The sequence below is a fragment of the Pochonia chlamydosporia genome, chromosome 1, assembly GCF_001653235.2.
Source record: "Pochonia chlamydosporia 170 chromosome 1, whole genome shotgun sequence".
In the NCBI taxonomy this organism is placed as follows: domain Eukaryota; kingdom Fungi; phylum Ascomycota; class Sordariomycetes; order Hypocreales; family Clavicipitaceae; genus Pochonia; species Pochonia chlamydosporia.
In genome coordinates this window covers 8,007,422-8,027,467 of record NC_035790.1, presented here as the reverse complement: position 1 = coordinate 8,027,467, position 20,046 = coordinate 8,007,422, and the positions used below count along the sequence as shown (strand labels likewise).

The window sequence follows — 20,046 nt, the reverse complement described above, 5'->3', positions numbered from 1 at the left end:
GATCGAGTTGTTGCCAGGTACTTTTTTCCTTTGGTACAAACACAATTCGGTTGTCGTCCTGAGAGAGAGGTACGTGGCGTCATTCACATGCAAGAATGCTTGATTGATCGAGTCGTAGCAGCCAATCAACATGCATTCCTGGTAAGAGGAGACTGGAGCCGTTACGACGAGAGGCGGCTTCTGCGAATTAACAATGCGCCACTATTAATTACCCAGAGGCTGCACCATTGGCAGCGGTGAAGGCTGACTGTGTTGATTGAACATGGCAGACTTGAACGTAATTGCCACATTTCACAACACCACAAATATCAGAAGTTCGAAAGACTGGCCAGCCACCTATCGAGGTGCATTTCAACGGTAGAGTCGCCTCTACGGATTCGCCACCTCTCTCTATTAAACACTTGTGACCCATATTCGTGCCACGTTCCACCTTTTTGGCCTTTGGTGGTGCGAGGGTTCTCGAGCGCCAAAAAAGTGGGGCATGGCCCGATTAACCCGAGGCAAATACACGAAATCACCACGTTCAATGCTTGTGTGGTAGCAGCTTTGCTTTTTGGATTGATAAGATGCTCCACCATCTACCACCAGCCCCCGGTTCTATCCAATTATGCACTCCAAATAGGCGGTCTCAGGCGGTCTACTAGGGGCCTCAAAGTCATCCCCCGTGGTGCTCCACACTCATAGGGGGGACGCTGAGTAGGAAAATGGTCAGTGATTCGGAAAAAGATTCGGTACTTCTTGATCTTAGTATTTTATGGGAGGTTATAAGTACTGCTCAATTAATGCCTGTAAGGTAGATATGCATGAAAGAGGACGTACTTTGGCTACTATGTGGGGCCCGCGTATTTTAAAGTATTAAATCTTTTCCTGAATCACCGACCATTTGCCTGCTTAACGTTTCCCCCCGTTAAGTGCGGATGTGACGGGCTGTGCCGAAGGAGTGGCTTGGCTGGCGCTAACCCTTTCCGCCCCAGCCTGCCGGGCTGGGTCCTACCACAAGCAAGATTGTGATCCCTCTCTTTTTAATAGACTTTATTCCTTAATGCTTTAATACGCAAACCGCAATACAGTCTGCCTTCTTTCTATTTACCTTCTGTTATGGTCTAGCCCGATTGGGCCATAGCAGGTGCTAGCTGCAGACATACCGGTTGTCCGGGCCCTTTGGCCATTGCGGCAAAAGAGTACGAATTGAACAAGTCCCTTGTGACTGCTCAATCTAGCACTATATAGGCTCCCTTAGTTGCGCACATAATACTGAAGACTGGGCTTTAAGCCCAGACCTTTACAGGTAGTGAGAAAATACAAATACAATATAATACAAAAAAAATACTATACAAATACAAGCAACCCCTAAAAAATACAATAAATACAATACAAGCAATGCTCTAATGGCAAGTAGCTATTGCTCATGAATTTCTCTTAATAACGTCGGAGAAAGCGAAAATTAAGGCACAATGCCGGCTAGAACTAAGTTACTATTTCACTTGTATTAACTCTGCCTGGCTTAAGTTAAATAAATACTACACAAAACTTGATGAGACGCCGATGTACTATGCTGCCACCGTTCTACACCCCGGAATATAATGGGCCTTTCTATAGAAGGTATATGGCGGAAGAGAGAAATAGCTTTGCAGGGCTCGCTATCTTATCTAAACACTATAGAAAGAGGAATATCGTGACCTGCCCATCCAGTAGCAACTGTGCAACAGTAATCTTTCTGTGGCAGTAAGAGCTCGTAAGTCTAACCCTTTCGATTTATTTTAAGACAAATTAATACCGCATACTAGCTGTAAGGGAGAAGGGATTGCAGATGAGTTCAAGAGGTGGCTACGTACAAAGCAGGATATATATACCAAGCACGATAACCCACTGCAGCATTAGTCCGCTAAGCGGTTTAAATACTCTTATGTAGCTAAGATGGCCATTGATATCCTGTCTATTCCCGCTATAGCGGCTAAATGTGAGAGAACTTTCTCGTCTGCAGGCAGCATAGTGTCTCTAAAGCGCACTCGATTGGATTTAAATACAATTTCTGTTGCCTAAACGGTTAGATCATGGTTAAAAGCTAGATTTGTTGGAAGGATATAACGGGTTGCTTAAGGGCATGGGTGAGAATCTATCCGAGGGTTAGATTAGCCTCTGCGAAAAATGTAGATAGATGGCATCTATCTACATCTATATGTAGCCTATATCTACCTATCTATCTTGCAGTCCAAGACTAAGCATCTACATCTATCTACCTAAGCAGTCGGTAGATACATGTAGATAGATTCCCCACACTGGGTAAACCCGCCGCGTATCTGATAACGCTCCACGTACTACACGGTCGATATCCGATTTCTTGTTGGGATGTATGTGTCACGTTATGAGACTCATTGTTAACTAAGCTCTTCTTCAAAATCATTGTTCTTATTGTTCGAGCTGCAGACAGAGGTCTGCAGCTCTCCTTTTAATACTAGAAAACTTCCCGTTCGTCCGAAGCAAATAATTGCCTTTTCTGGCTATTCTCAGTTCTCATAGCCGACATCATGACAGCCAGCATTTACACCAAGTTTGCTTGTTCTATCAACAGAGGCAGTTTTATCCGACAGTATGGGAAGTTGCCTAATATATCATACTATGAATCACTGAAATAAACTGCTCTCTCTCAAGTACATACAACTATACTGAAAATTAGCCTTTCCCTCAGTAGAGTCAAGAAGCATGTTGACTTTTAAATACAATTAGTTGTTGGCACGGTACTTCGTCCAGGAGCTCTTCATGCGGTTGGTTTGACCGGCTGTGAATTCCTCGTAGCACGCACTAATCCCTGCGCGTTAGCACTAATCTGCAAACGCGTAACGTACTCAATACATGTTAGAAAAAACGATAAAAAGAAATGTTAACGTACTCGCTGCTGTAGTCCATATAGTTGTGAATAGGGTCTAGACCTGGCTGGTTAGGGCAAGAGTCGCGGCCAACGGGGCATCCACTGGTCGGTGAGTTCTGCGCAGGAGTGTCATCAACGTAGTCGCCAGGCCCCGCGCAGTCACGTCCATCAAAGGTGTGCAGTAGACCAAACCAATGGCCAACTTCGTGAGTGGCAGTTTTGCCCAAGTTAAATTCGGGGATAGATCCCCCAGGAACGGTGCCCACGTGTAGAGAGCACCCATCAATAATGAAGTCTTCGCTGCCAGGTGCAGCGTCAGTTGGGAAGTGGCAGTAGCCTAGAACGCCTGGAGGACCACTGAGCTTATTAAGAAAGTATAGGTTTAGGTCCTTGTAAGTGCCCTGGCGCAAGCTCTCTTTCATGGCAGTCTCGTCACCGTCGTAGGTCCAATTTGTGTCGATGGTCCAGGAGCTGTTCTTGTGAACAAAAGAGATGCCACTAGGGGCATAGTTATCATTCAAGACCTTTATCTGCTTCTCAATGGTCTCGGCCTAGAGTTCACTGTGTTAGTTACCAACTCCTACTCTTTGCTAAACATCACGCCAGCGAAACACGCACAGAGAGATAACCACCGTTCTCCGTTTCGTCCTTAGCAACCACATGGACATACGTATCGACAATGATCTCAGCACGTGCAACCTCTCCTCGGAAAGTAAGACCAGCCTCCGAAGTTTGCATTTCCTTCGAAGCATCGACAAATTCTTGGCTGGGTCGACCGGTACCGCATCCAAAGGGCATGGGGCGGTCACCAAGTGTGGCGCCCATAGCGGTAGCCGCCAGGCCGGCAAGGACAAGAGCAGTATATATCATCATGTTAGAAGTGTAGATCGTCTGGAATATCTTGCGATTGAGAGATGCTAAAGAGACAAGATTGCTTGTGAGGATGAACTCATCGACATTCGAGCAGCACACCGACGCACATTTATAGTTTTGACAATCAACATCCTCAACAGATTGGTTTGCTGTTGTGATTTCGTCAGCCAACAATCAAAATATATCTGCTTCCTTCAATCCGACGCCATCACCTTACTATTTAGGATGTTGTTGCCGTCAGATCCTTGCATGGAAGGTGGTGAAAACGGCTTGTTATCAACCAAGATGGGACGGCCCAGTATCAGTTTTATGATATGGTTGCCTCGGTGCCCGGAGCTTGCCAAAAACAAGAGTGTCATAAGGTTCTTAGCTCTCTCTTTTGATCAAAGTGGTTCGAACACTCTTAAGTTTTAACCCCACATCCTTGTGACAAGCGTGGATCGGTTCTTGAGCTTTCGAACTGGCCTCTGATTCTGTTTTCTCTTCCTTCCCTGGCTATTTGATATCCGTAGTAGTCGCTTATCCAGTTGCCAACATGTCAGCTGAGACAATATGAAGGCACCAGCCTGTGCAATCAAACGCGGACCAGGGCCATTGCAATGCCCTAATTAGGCATCCTAGTTCTGGGGCTAGATAAATGTCGCCTGGCCGCCTGCCTATGTAGGAAGAACAGGCTGCTACAGAACCTCCACCGCGGGTAAGTTCGAAGGACCTAGTTTGGCAAACGTTTTAGTCGTTATCTTGCGTGCATTTCCTTGGTATGTGTAACTAAATAGAGCCTTAGAACTTGTTACCCCTAGACTGTAAGGGTCTTAGAATCTCTCTCATTCTGCTCTTATTAGGCAAGCGTCCTGGATTGGCTGCCAAACCTTGAAGGGGGTGAATTATCATTCTCTCCGTACTAGGTTAATGGAAGCATGCTGCAAACTACTACTTCGCTTGTTACTACAACGATGTTCATTTAATGTGTCTATTGTTGTTGATCTCTAGTTATTCTTAAAAGGTTCCATGTCGTTTATCTTAAATTTAAAAGGCCTCCCAGCCACTTGATGAAAGACCGACCTCTGATATCAATGGTTTATGACGTCCAGCAATTACCTCAAGTCTGGTTGTTCAATCAACAGAGGCAGCCTTATCTGACACCACCACGCCCACAAAAGCAAAAGCCATATGCAGGATGACTACTGTCAGAAAAATAGTGGCACAGAATTATCGGGGCAGTTTTATCTTCACATGTGATGAAGTTGATTGTCATTGTTGTGTTTCTATCCGGGACCGGAATTATCCCAGACCTAATACTTCTGTAATACTGTTGCCTGCGGGGCAGCAGGCCTTTTAGCCATGGATATATATTCTTTGCTTTTGGCATGCTTATTGTTAAGCTTATTAGCGTTGACTTCATTCAATTCAAGTATGAAACAAGTATGTATCATGATGTGGCTAGCTGTGGGTCGAGTTGACAGTACATTTCGTCCTTGATGGGGATATCTAAAGGGGGATTGAAGTGCAAGGCATAGAAGGTCCAGATAGCCGTTGGACGAGATAGTTGGAGGGACACTTTGAGTCACGTCTCTGCTTCGTTTGGATCTTGCAGGTAGGAAGTATTGGAGTTGCCTCCGCTGTCGTAGCTGAAACTCTTGTGAGTGTAAGAGCAAACAAGCATGGGAAGTCTTATGGCAGGTACAAGTGGAGGGCTAGATACAGTTAACACTGTTGTCATTGCATCCTGCAGCAACAAGAAAAGCTACCTTCTAGAATCACTCACATTCTTGGTATTAAGCAGGCACACTAAGTTAGGCGATTATTTTAAAGCGGCAGGTGCTATCAATCCGTGCAAGGGTAATGGAAGCACCTCCCATACTGGGTCGCTTGGCACGATAAGCTTCCCAGATGCCTCGTTGTCTTCTCTAAAGCATAGGCAAAAAGCCCTCACCCCACTTGAACCGGTTGAATAAGCACGCACGAGTGATTCAGTGACTACCAGTCGCTCTCGTCTAAGTGCCTAACATGGCCGGGGGCCATTGTCTTTCCATGGTTTGGCTCGCGAATCAAGAAACTATAGATAGAGCCTATTGATTATGCAGAGGTACAATTTATCGCGTAGTATAATATACAATGCTGTAAAATATTAGTGTATACTTAAGTTACGGATAAATGAATAGTTATATAGTGCTATATACTAGATTTAGTCGGGGGTTCCCGAGTTAGCCACATAACAACAGTAGATTAGGCAGGCTTTGAAATACATGCTCTATTCTCTTTTATCCTTGGTCCAAACATAATCCAGCTCATCAGACTCTATCGTTATTTACAAGCCGAGCCATCATTAGCACCGTCCTTGCCTTGCCTTCGTTTCTCCATGAAGCCGCAAAGCACTCTGCTCCTGGTCTCCTTTGGCCTCGTTGCCAACGGCTGTCTTCTCCCTGGCGAGATCGACAGGCAGATCAACCACCAAAATCCCCGCACGGCGAAGCCCGCTACGGGCAAGCGTCAATTAGACTTCCAGGACTTTCCCATTGGCAAAGGTGACCGGTTCAACGGCGGTCAGTATGCTCCCCTAGGTCTTGGCACGGATAACCGGGACTTAAAGTCGATCCTCAACGTCGGCGAGATCGAGTCCGGCCTCAAGGGTCTTGCAAAAGCCTATAAAGACGTCAGCGTCTTTACCGCTCCTCACAAGACGTTTGAAAACCGGGAGCTGCACGGCGCCACCATTGGAAATCCCCGAGTCTTTATCCAGAGCGGTATCCATGCTCGTGAGCGCGGCGGACCAGACAATGTCCTCTACTTCATTTCTGATCTGCTGGCAGCGCGGGCCAACGGCACCGGCATCTCGTACGGCAAGCAGAACTACAACAACAAGCAGGTCGAGGTGGCGCTCTCTGCGGGCATCGCCTTCTTGCCTCTGGTCAACCCGGACGGGGTTGCCTACGACCAGTCGACCGACACGTGCTGGCGCAAGAATCGCAACACCAAGAGCGCCAGCGAGGATGATGCTTCGACTATTGGTGTTGACCTCAACCGCAACTTTGCTGTTATGTGGGACTATAAGCGTATCTTCAACCTTGGTGCCAACCTAAATGCCGTCGCGTCGGATGACCCAAGCAGCCAGGTGTTCCACGGCACGGCTCCCCTATCCGAGCCGGAGACGCAGAATGTCGACTGGCTGGTCAAGCAGCACAGTCAGCTCTCATGGTTCCTCGACCTGCACTCCTTCGGCGCCGACATTCTCTACGCCTGGGGCGATGACGACACCCAGACCACAGATCCCAGGCAGAGTTTCACCAACAAATCCTATGACGGCAAGCGTGGCTTCCTCGGCAACGACCCTGCTAACAGCCAGTACAAGGAGTACATCGAGAAGGCGGACCTCGATGCTCAGGTGGCCTTGTCGAAGCGCATGGGTTCCGCCATGAACCGTGCCGGGACAGTCCGCTACGAGCCCGAACCGAGCGTGAATCTATATCCGACGGCGGGCGACAGCACCGACCACATGCTAGGGCAGTACTACGGCCATGTGTGCGACGCGAATCGCATCCAGGCCCTGACGGTTGAGTTTGGCGACTCGACGGATAGCCGAAATTGTCCATTCTATCCGGATAATCGTGCATATCACGAGAATCTAAGGCAGGTGGCTGTCGGGTTGATGGAGTTGTTGCTGACGGCGGCAGGAAAGGATGGTGAGAAGAAAGTGTATAAATGCTGAGTGCGTTGATGAGAGATGTTGATGATGATAGTAAATGGATGACGATGAACGGGGTGAAGGACGGGAGTACATGTTCTGGACCAGTCACGAATATACACATCCGCCAGTGCGCCAGTGGCGGGGCCCAGTCGCGAATACGAACTAGCCGTGTGTGCTGACATCGGTATGAACATGTCGCTTACCTTACCTGACGACCAAGTTCCAGCTGTTTGAGCAGCATTTGAGCAGCATTTCAGCTACATCAAAAACGTGTGGTTTTGTCAACGAGAGAAGAGTCAACTTTCCTTTCTTTTTATCCCTTCTTTTTCAACCTTCCTTTTTCTCAGCTTTCCTCTCAGATTTCCCTTCAGTGTCAGGAAAATCCCTCAAATTGGTCTATAAAGGAAGGTCATTCTTTCCCTTCCTTCCCTCAATCGGATAGTCAGTTAGTCAGTCAAGTAGATACATTCAATTCGATCAGTCATTTCCTTCAATCCCTCAATTCCATAGCTATTCCTTTGCGATGGTTTTCCTGGGGTCGTCTCTCTCACTACCGTACCATGTGGATTCATATCCGAAACGCAGAATCCGGGCAGTAGGCACCGCCTTAGGGAGCATTTCGGAATCCGAGAGCCAATTGACTTCTCAGATACAAACGTGTTTACTGACAGTCACTAAAGACATTCTTTTCTATGACCTTTTTCAACTTCTTAGACACGGAGAAACCACGGGTGTCTGCATGGGCCTGGATATATGTCGTAGTTACGGTGGTGCTGACGGTTGTCATCCGGCTGGCTTGGGCAGTCACGTCCAAAAGAAGGAGCTCAAAGATTAAGATTGCGCAGAGGACCACAGTGGGAGTTATGAGTTCCTATGTTCTATAGAGGATTGGACACAATTTGAAAGCGCCCAGCATTAATATCCATACACGAGACCTTGGTTACAGTATTCATGCTCTCGTCCGCTTTCAGATACCTGTACCAAATGCCAAAACTGGCTGTTGATTTTGTTGAACATGTGGTGATAGTACTTTGATGGTACTTTGCCGGTACTTTGCCGGTTCATGGTGAGGTGGTGCAAAGCCACATTTCGTCCAAAAATGCGCGTTCGCTATTATTCTTATATATGCAAAGGGCGGACGCCCATGAAGTGAAGTGAAGTATGTTCCTGATCTTTGCTAAGACAATCTGGTTGACATAGGCAACGCCGACGACTCTTACAACTTCAATGAGCAGCAAGTGCATGGCTACGAACGAATTGGGTGTGGCTACAACCGTGAGATAGTTGCGGAAGTATCCTGTAAGGAATTGGGCTACGAAGGGGTGGTCTGCGTACAACAAATTTCTGGACCGGATGTCGAGAATATTTTGTGCGGCAGCTCCGCTATCATAATTTAGTGAATGTACTAGGCATATCGCGCGATATAATCATCGTAGACAAAGCATGTCGTTGTAATCGACCTGTGTGAACCAGGCTAGCAAACTTGACTGACCGCCGATAATTCTGCCTTCTTGCTACGTGGGCGCTTAATTCAACACATCATATCCCCATATGTGATTGGGGTAGAGACTAGAGATGGGGGGAGGAAAGCCCTATTGTCTCCAAATTCCGCACCTCTGGCTGCTGCCGTTCTGTGAAAGCTATTGCATCGTTGCTGAATACTACTTGTTTATCGGCCTTTTTTTTTTTTAATCGACTACATCGTTGGCTGGATTTGCGCCATCGTCACACACTGGATCCCAATCATTCTCACATTTCAAGCAGACATCAGATTGGATGGGCGCATGATGTTTATGCCGGTACTCTGATTTGTATAAAGTGTCCTGTTTTGCGCCAGGGTAGCCATAGGCTTCGTACCCTTCTTGCTCGAGTAGCCGCAAGAGGTAAGAATTCCGGGCCGTATGCCAGAAAGCTTCTGAAGAAAAGAACGTGTCTCCACATTGAGTCGTTCCAGGTTGTCTTCAAGAGTGTCCTTGATAATAATTTGGTCAGAATATTCTCGACCAAAGTCGGTCTGTACAACACCGGTACTGATTATGACATCTCCAAGTATAACTTCCTTTGGATTCTTTTCCGGTGTATACGGAGCACCCGCACAAACACCCACGACGAGAGCAAGCCTAATTCCAACAAAGCCTAATCGTAGAGTAGCGGCGGTATTAGCCGAATTCAGGTTACCCGCGCCGGGCATGAAAGCAAGAACCACGTCATGTTCGCCAATTTTACCAGTCGAGTAGGCATTTGTATCCCCGTCAGCCTTGCCGAATTTTTGGTCGGCATCCCAGAAATGGTCAAATAAAGCCTCCACGGCGACAAATTCAGTTTTCAGAGCGCAAATAATTGCTATCCGAAAGTCATTGAGTTTCCTGTTGGTCACGATATTAACAGCTTCTCTCTATGCCCAGAGATACGACGATTGCTTACTTCCATAATAAAGTCGAGAAGCCCGTAAAGTTTTGCGGACTGAGGATTCACAAGGTGTCCAGTCAGGGCTTCTCAAGCAACTTGATAATTGCTTTATAATTTAGCCCCTGAGCTAATAACAACGATACCTGGTGCACTGCATTATCGAACGTGCATTTTTGAAGTCGCAGTTCAACAACAGTTTGCCTTTGAACAAGTACAGCCCATACCAATAGTGGCTTTGAAGGTAAGTTAGAAGACGGCGGTGACAGGAAGAGGACAATTAGACATACACAATCCGAGATCAACTTCAGTATCGAGTCAATAAGAAAGTAGGGCTGAGTGAGATAAACAAACACACTTCCTGCAATAAATAGTATAAGCAAATTTTGAGGACGATATCTTAGATGTGGAAGGAGTGGGTGAGCGCATCCACTACCACAGCAAATCAAGCAGTGTTGGTTATTTTCGCCGGTTGTCGCTTAGATCTGGAAGAGCAAATGCACTTAAAAGCTACCCGCATTAAATTAGGCAGTATTAGTTATTATGGCTTAGATATTAAAGGAGCGTATGCACTTACTTCTAACCACAGTAAATTAAGCAGTATTAGTTGATTTTGCAAGTGACATTCAGATATCGAAGGAGTGGATGCACTTACAAGCTACCGCAGTAAATCAAGCAGTGTTAGTTATTATGGCTCAGATATCGACGGGTTGGGTCTTACTCGCTACCACGGTAAACCAAGCAGTGTCAGTTATTGTTGCAAGTGACGGCACTTACAGGCTACCGCAGTGAATCGAAAAATATTAGTCGCTCATACATACGCGTCTGTTATTGTGAAGTACGCAAATACTCACAATTACAACCACGAAATCGCTCTGTGCTCCGCTGTCGAGAGGCAAATTGATAACCGAGAATTGAGGTTCCCGTGGTGGAGAAGGATGAAGACCGATCTAGACATGAAGCCACTCTTGGTTGTGGGCATGGCATGACAAGCCTACAAGCCCGGTTTGGGGAGGGACACAGGGACACACTTGACGGGAGTTGCCGATTACCAGTCCGATTACCGATTATTGGGGGTTTGGAGAATACATTGTGAGCACAGGCAATTTCTCACAAGGTGTGGTCTTAAGTGTGTGCAATGTGATGTAGAGTTTCAAGCTAGTTCACGACGTCTCCGACATATCCCAAGTCAGATTTTAATTACAAGATTCACAGTCGGGGAAATAGAATCGGCCGTTATTTACTTCCCGCCTCATCCGTTATCATGTAGTTTGCGAGCCGGCCTCAAATCATTTACACCAAAATCGACACCGTTATAGGGTAAGTAGCAATCGGCTCAGTTCCGACAAAGAGACTTGCAAGTCATGATGGGACCTTTGCTACACCAGGCATTATCTGTATTACATGTTAATTAGTTCACCTGTTCTAGTTGGCTCATGTAATATCAAGTTACCAAAGTTGGCGCTCAATTATGCTTTCCCCAAGGAAATTGTCCAAACCAGCGCTACCACGAAATCTGCTGCAAGTTACCAACCTCCACAGCAACCAACTAAATTCCACGAACAACATATTTCTGCCCAATATCCAATTAACCTCTCAGGCTAGCCCCTTGTATTAGTAGCCAACCTATCTACATTTGCTACCGTCGTCCTGTCGTCGAAAATGCATACGCAGCCCGCCTCAGCATTACTACCAACTCGTACCATCAGCTATGGAATGCGTCGCCTTGCCAAGGCTCATTCGCGATGAAAACGAGGCGACAGCTGGATTTCTGAACCAGACCAGATACCAGACATTGTAATTCATCACCGGCCCTGCAACCCATCAACCCCGGCAATAAGCAAGGCGACCGATCTGGGTCACACTCCCCCCAACCAATTCTGGCAACGGCCGATGCAGAAATTATGTTTTCAAGTCCCTGGTATGTAAATATACGTCACAGAATTACTGCGACAGCGTAGCCACACATTGTAGAATGCGGATGAACGGACCGAAACTTGTCTCAGTCCGGAATGCCTCCCTCGGCGATATTTCTCCGCACAACAAACCCACCATCCACTACTCCGTAATCTCTCCTTTGTTTTTGTTTCTTCAATGATGAGTGGTAGAGTAGTCCTTTTGTTTGCTGCCGAAATGTCGATCTATTTAACACCACAACTTCCCTGACATGGATACCATTCAACCCAGTTTCAATCCCATTCAAACAATTTCCACACAATCTACATTTACCAATAACCAATCTTCAAAATGAAGTTCTTCGCTACCGTCTCTTTCCTTGCCCTTGCTGCTATCGGCCTCGCTTCCCCCATGGAGCAACAGCAGCAGGCTACGTGCGCTACTTGCAGCCAGGGCTGCCTTCGCAGTGACACTGGCGACTGCTACCCCAACTGGCCTCAGTCAGTTTGCGCTATTTACCAGGGCGTAAGTTTTCATCGACTTTTATTTTGTAGTTGAAGCATTCATTCTAACATGGTTTACAGCAAGGATGGCAATGGTGCCCATAAGTTGGGTCATCTCGCGATCGGGAAGATGGGAATTATTGTAGCCGGATAATAAAACAGATTCTGTGCTTACAAACAGTCTATTGCCTCGTTTTGTTTTAACTTGCTCCCTCCATCGTACCGTGTTGTAAAGACAACGTTTCAACCTTGAATGTTCTGTGAACATCTCCGCAAAATCGCATGCAGCAACGCAAACACCATCCCTCGAAACCTCAACTCATGCCAGCTCTGCAAAACACCATAACAATCCCCTACTTCTGCACCGGTCCATACCAGTCCTCAAATCCCTAAAAAAAAGTCAGCATACCACCACAAAAGCCCAATTCAAGAAACATACCAAATCATGACCCCAAGCAGGCGTATTAACCCTCTTCTGCTTCCCCCCCGCAGCCATCGCATTCAAAGCATCCATATCCTCCTTGGGCAACTCAACAACCTTGAGATTCTGCTCGATGCGGCTCGCAGTGACAGACTTGGGCAGCACAATACAACCTCTGTTAACTTGGTAGGAGATGAGCACCGTAGCCGGCGAAATGCCGTTCTTCTTCGCAATGCCAGCAATTTCTTCGTCTTCAAGAAGCGGTGCGCCTGAGAAACTGTTACCATGTGTTTTGGGAGAAAGATAAGGGGGGGGATGTACCTGTCGAGCCGAGAGGGCAGTATGCCTCGAGAAGAATGCCGTGGCTGTCGCACCACGCCTTGAGTTTGTGCTGTGGGTTATATGGGTGTAATTCGACCTGTAACTACATCAATAACTAATTGTTGGCGATCCGGCCATATATATCTTACCTGGTTTACAGCCGGTGTGACCGTCCACGTCTTCTTCAAGTGTTCCAAGTACGGCACGCTCCAGTTTGACACTCCAATGGCCTTGACTTTTCCAGAGCGGTACACCTCTTCCATTTGTCGCCAGGTATCCTGCTGGTTCCAAGAGCTGTCAACAGAACGGGTGCCGTCTGGGTTCACGGGAAGAAGGTCTGACGTTTCGTTGGGGACCAGGCGTCTGGAGGATGTAAGCAACAGACAAAGTCGTTTAGTTGTAGGATTCAACTAACACTGGCCAGTGTATCAGGTACAAGTCAAGATAGCTGGTCTGGAGGTCTTTCAAGGTTTGGGCCAGGCCCGCAGCGACATCCGGCTGATGCGTGTTCCATCTAACACAGTTAGGCTACTCATTCTCATGACTAAATAGGACCTTAGTCGGGTTATAGGTCACTCACACTTTGCTGGTGATGAAGATTTCCTCGCGCGGAATGCCAGATTTCTTAATGGCCTCTCCTACTTCGCTTTCTAGGTCACAGTCAACAAACTCTACTCATTGCAGCTTCTTCAACAGGTGTGGCGAACCATTGCGGTAAATGAGCGCACAGTCAATATGTCTGTATCCAGACTTGAGGGCGTGCTCGACGGCCTTGCCAACCTCACCGGGCTTGGCTTGCCATGTTCCTGTACCACAGTTAGTTTGCAAAATTTCCCTCAATGTCCCGCTGGAGCACCTAACCAAGTCCGACGGCGGGAATGGAGGCGCCGGTGTTGAGTTTGAAGTGAGTCGTTGGTGCCATGTTTTTAATCACTTATCGTTGGTGTATAATGCTTAAAGAAGAATTTCTTTTACTAAATATATGGGTTGTAAGATTTAGTGAAGGTTTTATACCTAGATGACGTCTATTCCGAAAGCGCAGCTGGGCATCGGACCCGTTGTGGGTGATCGGATTTGTTGGTGGAGAAGTCGCAGCCAAGTGAGTAAACTCACAGCATTCTACATCGATATTTCCGTCATCGGCTGCCATTACATTGACAATTCAAGATATATAAGCGTCATGTTCCAGAAAAGACTATCCGCGCCGTTTTATCTGAGGTTTCTGCCCAAACGTCGATTTCACAAGTTGTTCCAGACTGCACATGCTGTTGAGAACGACAGTTGTTGGAGGGGTACTACTGTAACGTATTGACTAGGGACATGATACTTCTCCTTATCTAAGAGATATCATGTATTTGTACACAGCTCTGAACAAACTTGGAGCGTTGCTTCATTGTTTCAAGAGATACGTTTTATTGTCGACTATTCTTCCCTTTGCAGGCTCAGTAATACGTGCTTAAATCGCTGCGCAATGCCCCATGACATGCTCTCCAGCCTTTCGATAAATATAGACAAAACCCTCGAACTCGTCAAGTCAGACAAGCTTCCGAGGGCCTGGAACGACACGTCTCCCCCTTGCTGTATCCAATCACTCGTAGCGCTGCTGTCCGACCCTGCATGATACTTGTTAGCTACGCTGAATCATGGAATAATGCAGATAACTTACAAGTTATCGTAGCCCGCCGTCCGCCACCATTCGACTCAGTCACAATACTTGAGAGCTTGGTGATGGCCCAAAAAGTGAGAGCAACGTCAAATGTTAATATCGTCTCCGCTGGCGAGCTGCACGTCCTATTAGCTTCATGCTCATGGCTCGGAAATGTCAGTCATACTCAAAGATATATCTCGATAGCAAGGTGCTTAGTTGTCCCGCTTGTACAAGTATAGACCTCGTAATAACCGGTTCCTCTTCAATCCGAGCTTGTATCCATTCTCTAGCGTCTGCTTTGCTCTCATCCGTCCCCGACTTCCCCGCAGCCACCTTGATGTTTTGAAGGAAGTTGGGCCATGTGAATTGGATATGGCCCAGGTGTGAAAGCGCGGTTACACTGAGTATAAGAGCGTTGGGTTTATTCGGCAGCGAATGGCATGATGCAGAGAGTTTGTCCAGAAGCTGCTGGGGGTTACTGCGATGCATTAGTCTGCGAACACGTCATCTATGCGACCAGAGTTACCGGACTTACTATTTAAACGTCGAAGGAAAAGCCAGGCGATAGGGGTTGTCGTGGGATGGCCTAGGCGACAGCAATACCGAATCAAATGCTGCTGCATCTGTGCATAGTCTGGTTCACCATCAGTCGCTAGTCTCTGCGGGGGCATGGAGGTACTGTACCTGTAGAGGGTATGTGCAACTATGGACAAGCCAAACGAGCTCAGCGGTTGTGGTAGCTTTCCACTCGAAAGTAGAGATTCCAATACCGTTCGAAAATTGGGCTCGTCTTGAGCGGAGGGCCAGTCAGACGATACGCGCTGGGCCTTTCGTTCCTCATCATCCACTGGCAACGGAACGTTAATCTCGCCTACCGACAGAAGAGGTGCCACGCCTAGAAGCGCAGATATCTGCATGTCGTAGAGCTGCGCCCAGAATGTTAATACGAGTTTCCCGGCTTGCAGGTAGTTTGGCTTACATATATCCCCCAGCCCAGATTCCTCCGTTCCTCGTCATCGGCTTGCGCCTTCTGCAACTCTTGCTCGCTAACTCCATCTTCCCGTCTTTGAAGCTCCTTGGCAAACGACAAGCTTGGCCGGAGCAGATGCATTCTCCTGGCAGCCGTTACCAGGCTGCCTCTGCTGATCTCGGCGTGCTGATACAACATTCTTGATCCACAAAACAGGCCAAACATTGACTGCAACAGAGATGCCTGCGTAAATGAAGTGTCAAACATGGCTCGCTGGTCATTTTCGCGAGTATAGACTATCACCCTACGTGCCAGCTCGTTGAGTGCAATAGCAAGACCGCCGTACTTGTCCCGTGAGTACATGGCACCAATGGCAGCCATGGCCAATAGCAAAATTGGCGGCGTGTCGGCGATCTGCATATTGGAGCGTCGAAGTATAGGAAGAGTGTCATGAAAGTGGCGAAAGTAGAGATTTATGCACAGAGACAGCGTTCGGGTAGATGGTAACAGCGAAACATCCACCACAGGCCAGTTGTGGTTGTTGGTGGTGTTCACTAGTGTTATCATTGCCTGACGAGTTGACTCGTTAACACACTCGAGGCTAGTATCTTGAAAGATGGTTGTCATGTGTTGAACAACAGGAGGGAGGCTGAGTTGGCTGTCGATTTCGTTCGGACGATAGACATGAGGCTAATTTGACAATATTAGTTGCCATACTCACACCCAAAGTCCCAACGTAGATGCCACGTACCCATGGCGTATCTGGCGGCTGCGCATCACGAATGAGCCTTGATTCAGACGGGAGATCAACAGAGTCGGATGCCGACAGCGGTTCGGTCAAATTTGATGGCGCGTCATTGGCAGAGCGAAACCAGTTTAGGGGAGACATGTTGAGAAAATCAACGTTGTCCGATTCGATGTCTCCAATATCCCATCCGAAGAGGCTTTCAGAAGGATCTGCTGCAAGCCCACACAGTGAATCAAATGTTATCGGGGCGAGATCAACTGCAAGCGAGCATTAGCAAGGTCTACACTGAGATGCAGATGCCTATTTACCTAAGGATGGGATCGCTGCCGGTGGCTGACGAACACTGCCGTCCACGGTCTGCGTCAGGCTTATTGACGGAGACGCCTCGCTGACACTACCCAAGCTGGCATGACCTTCCAGATTAGGCGTTTGACTATCCTGATTCTGAGCAGTCTCGTCGCTCCGTAATACACATTCTCGTCCAGATGCACGGCAACGACTACAGCTGGTTCCCTGCTCCCTGTCGCAACGGGTTTTGAGGGACACGCACGAAACACTGCGAAATGTGAGAATGTGTAATCAACACTTGGTGTGAGATCTCTCACCAGGCCACTTTACGCGGCTTTCTGGGTCGATTTTCGTGAAGGGCATGGTGTCTGGTCATCACATCCCTGGAGACGATTGTCAGTATGCAGACTGCATGGATTAGGGTCGAATAGACCTTGGTCTTGGTCTACATACCTTCGAACGAACCGCTTCTTGCAAATAGGGCACTCATATTTGAAGTCGCGCGCATCTACACAAATGTTAGTCTGGAGGAATATGTCGTGATGGGTGATGTGGTTGGCCAGAGACTAACGGCTTCGCTCGTGACGCTGTAGATGCTCCCGCTTTCCATACGTGCGACCGCAGCCTGACCGGTTGCACACAAACACAGCATCCTTACTTGACTCCTTGTGAGTCCCACTATCCGGTGAGGTCTCCGAAATGGTATCGGATGGCATCTGCTTGTTTGGCCCAGTCGTCGATCATAGGTCGGAGTTGAGGTGGGAGGTTGACCAACGGAGTGGAAGTGGGAAAGAAGGGAAAGGGAAAAGTGGCATCCCGGGCCGATTGTGGACCGATACACCAATGCCTTGGTAGACACCAGACAAAGCAGACTACTTGACTCGTACACCTCATTTTAACCACTAGTTCGACAAATACCAAAGGTGGCGAGCTCCAGAAAACAGTCTATTCATTGTTCAACCTGACCAACTCTCCACCAAGACTCCGACATCCATCTCCACTTCCCCACGTTATGACAATCGTACTTAAGATCTCTATCATGCCAGTCAATCCGGGGAAACAGAAGTCGATAAGCCTATTAGCTTATGCCGAGACAATCAACAGCTTCCATCATGTCTAAAGAACTATCATTACATTGTGAGAGCGTGTCGGACCGTCAGCGGCCACCGTTTGTGGAGGATCGGGCCCTGGAGAAACGGTTTGTATCTGGTGTAGAATTTACGAAAATGATGCTAATATCAGCAGGATCCTTCGCAAAGTCGACCTGCGACTTATTCCACCTCTGTTTGTTATGGTAAGTTTTGAAATGTTGAAGCATCACGGGCATGTACTAACATCCCTTCCAGTACATTCTCAATTGTAGGTGTTTGCAATAATGCATGCATGTTGCTCCTTCAGCTAACTCTTCGAACCAAGACCTTGACCGAAACAAGTTAGTGCGTCGCTGGCCTGATGTATTCCTCTCTAACAATCAGCAGTATTGGAAATGCCAAGGAAGCAGGCATGGCAGATTCTCTTCATTTGAGTTCATCTGACTACTCCCTTGCATTGTCCATCTTCTTCATTGGATACTTTCTCCTCGAAATCCCCAGCAACATGATCTTGAATCGCACAAGACCCAGTATCTATCTTCCCAGTCTCATGGTAAGATCTTCCCCTACTTCTCGAGGCAGTCAATGGAATCTTGGCACTAACATTCAGCAGATTGTTTGGGGCTGCCTAGTGTAAGGAGTTGTGCTAGTCCACCTCGACCTTTCATTTCTAACAATAAAGCAGGATTGCATACGTCGGCATTAATACAAAGGAGCACCTCTACGGGTTACGGTTTTGCCTTGGTCTTCTCGAGGCAGGCTACTTTGTATGTATCCGCCCACCTATGTACATTGGTACTCTGTACTGACGGATTGCCAGCCGGGAGTGCTCTTGTTCATGAGTAATTGGTATAAGAAGAGTGAACTTGCGCGACGTTTCGCCGTCTTCTATTGTGCTTCCTTAGTATCTGGTGCTGTAGGAGGGCTCATTGGTATGCCTCTGCGTTTCCGACAAATGAATGACTGAATTAACTCGAAAGCAGCTGGTCTAATCACTGATACCATGCAAAATCGTGGGGATTTGCCCGCATGGAAGTGGCTGTTCCTAAGTATGTTTCCTGGCATCAAGAAGCTCAAGCCCGTGCTACCTTACTAACCGTCAACAGTCGAGGGTTGCCTAACCGTCGGCTTTGCCATCATTGCCATGTAAGTCCTCAAAATGACAGACACCAAAATACATACAACTGACACAGTCAGGTTTATTCTCCCCGATTTTCCTGCCACAACAAAATGGCTCTCCGAGGAAGAGCGCGAATACGCTATTGCTCGTCTCGAAAATGACCAGAATTCCACGCAGGCTGGAAATCTGAGCCACTTGCAGAGCTTCCTACACGCCGTTCGCGACTGGAGGTACGCATCTCGGTTTGGATCTAGGCAACGTACACTGACATTTACCATCTAGGACCTGGATGTTTGTTCTTGGACAAAGTCTTTGTACTTGTGCAGGTACCATTACATACTTTATCCCGACGCTCATGGCAGGGCTAGGATACAAAGGACATGAGATTCAATACGTAAGAGTTCCTGCTTAGCCCGTAATAATGGCTGCACTAACACATTGGTGTAGATGACAATCCCCATTTGTGAGAAGAGTTCTACTCCGTGATACCTACCTGGTGCAGCAGGGATGCTAACACTTTGCAGATATGGTTGCTCTTGTCATTGTCCTCGTTTGCAGCTTCTCTTCAGACTTGCTTAAGGAGCGGCCTAAGCACATAATGACCATGGCGGGTATTGCCACTGTTGCGCTCACCATCGTAGCCGCGGTCGAGAACAACAAAGCACGTTATGCTTTCTTAGCAATTGGTAGGCAACTACTCACGGAAGATTTGCAGACGCGACACATGATTAATAATAAGGTTAGGGGCGTCTGGTGTCTGGGCTTGCAGCACACTGACACTAAGTTATCTTTCCAACACGATTTGCCGACCGGCCGAGAAACGAGCCGTTGCAATTGGCCTTGTAAAGTATGGATGCTCCTCTTTCGTCATATTTGGTACATTGTCTAACAGATCAACAGCGCACTTGCCAACTTGTCGTCAGTATAGTAAGTACTCCATGAAGCACATTGTCATTGTGGTTGAGTTTGGTGGCTGACAAGCTCTCAGTGGTTCATACATATGGCCTTCTGATTCGGCACCACGGTATATTATGGGTTTCTCTGTCAGCATTAGTCTCATGTTTGGTACTCTTCTCACTGCCTTGGGGCTTATGATTCTTACGAAGAAGTATCCGTATGAGAAGACGAAGGACGGATACCTGGGAGACGGAGGCCCTGCTACAGGTGAAGCAGCTTCGGACCGAGTATAAGGGTTTAGAAGGTGGCA

The 20,046-nt window shown here is 47.5% G+C and overlaps 6 protein-coding genes across 6 annotated transcripts; 2 read left to right on the top strand and 4 right to left on the bottom strand.

Moving 5' to 3' along the window:
* Positions 1–2,723: 2,723 nt before the first annotated feature.
* VFPPC_02123 (metalloprotease 1) lies at positions 2,724–4,101 on the bottom strand (the record flags this gene model as incomplete). The annotated part of the gene is made up of 4 exons (XM_018281828.1): positions 2,724–2,802; positions 2,891–3,420; positions 3,488–3,891; positions 3,960–4,101. The coding sequence occupies 4 exons, from the start codon at positions 4,099–4,101 to the stop codon at positions 2,724–2,726; spliced, it is 1,155 nt and encodes a 384-aa protein (XP_018138915.1).
* A 2,000-nt stretch (positions 4,102–6,101) lies between these two features.
* Positions 6,102–7,448, top strand: VFPPC_02122 (zinc carboxypeptidase; the record flags this gene model as incomplete). Its single annotated transcript, XM_018281827.1, has 1 exon — positions 6,102–7,448. One exon carries the CDS (start codon positions 6,102–6,104, stop codon positions 7,446–7,448), a length of 1,347 nt encoding a protein of 448 aa, XP_018138914.1.
* Positions 7,449–9,183: 1,735 nt separating this feature from the next.
* On the bottom strand, positions 9,184–9,618 carry VFPPC_02120 (phosphorylase superfamily domain-containing protein; the record flags this gene model as incomplete). Its single annotated transcript, XM_018281826.2, has 1 exon — positions 9,184–9,618. One exon carries the CDS (start codon positions 9,616–9,618, stop codon positions 9,184–9,186), a length of 435 nt encoding a protein of 144 aa, XP_018138913.2.
* Positions 9,619–12,585: 2,967 nt separating this feature from the next.
* VFPPC_13208 (glycerol dehydrogenase) lies at positions 12,586–13,896 on the bottom strand (the record flags this gene model as incomplete). Its single annotated transcript, XM_018290985.1, has 8 exons — positions 12,586–12,621; positions 12,672–12,922; positions 12,975–13,071; positions 13,124–13,337; positions 13,390–13,488; positions 13,555–13,624; positions 13,682–13,780; positions 13,836–13,896. The coding sequence occupies 8 exons, from the start codon at positions 13,894–13,896 to the stop codon at positions 12,586–12,588; spliced, it is 927 nt and encodes a 308-aa protein (XP_018138912.1).
* Positions 13,897–14,396: 500 nt separating this feature from the next.
* VFPPC_02118 (fungal transcriptional regulatory protein) lies at positions 14,397–17,344 on the bottom strand (the record flags this gene model as incomplete). The annotated part of the gene is made up of 11 exons (XM_018281825.1): positions 14,397–14,587; positions 14,641–14,756; positions 14,807–15,100; positions 15,158–15,256; positions 15,307–15,548; positions 15,602–16,282; positions 16,344–16,597; positions 16,649–16,896; positions 16,946–17,011; positions 17,082–17,136; positions 17,200–17,344. 11 exons carry the CDS (start codon positions 17,342–17,344, stop codon positions 14,397–14,399), a joined length of 2,391 nt encoding a protein of 796 aa, XP_018138911.1.
* Positions 17,345–17,740: 396 nt separating this feature from the next.
* Positions 17,741–20,029, top strand: VFPPC_16701 (MFS general substrate transporter; the record flags this gene model as incomplete). Its single annotated transcript, XM_018294454.1, has 17 exons — positions 17,741–17,826; positions 17,874–17,922; positions 17,975–17,987; positions 18,045–18,060; positions 18,107–18,272; positions 18,333–18,352; positions 18,405–18,486; positions 18,540–18,651; positions 18,703–18,768; positions 18,826–18,865; positions 18,917–19,069; positions 19,122–19,233; positions 19,287–19,302; positions 19,364–19,525; positions 19,584–19,686; positions 19,740–19,766; positions 19,828–20,029. 17 exons carry the CDS (start codon positions 17,741–17,743, stop codon positions 20,027–20,029), a joined length of 1,425 nt encoding a protein of 474 aa, XP_018138910.1.
* Positions 20,030–20,046: the final 17 nt, after the last annotated feature.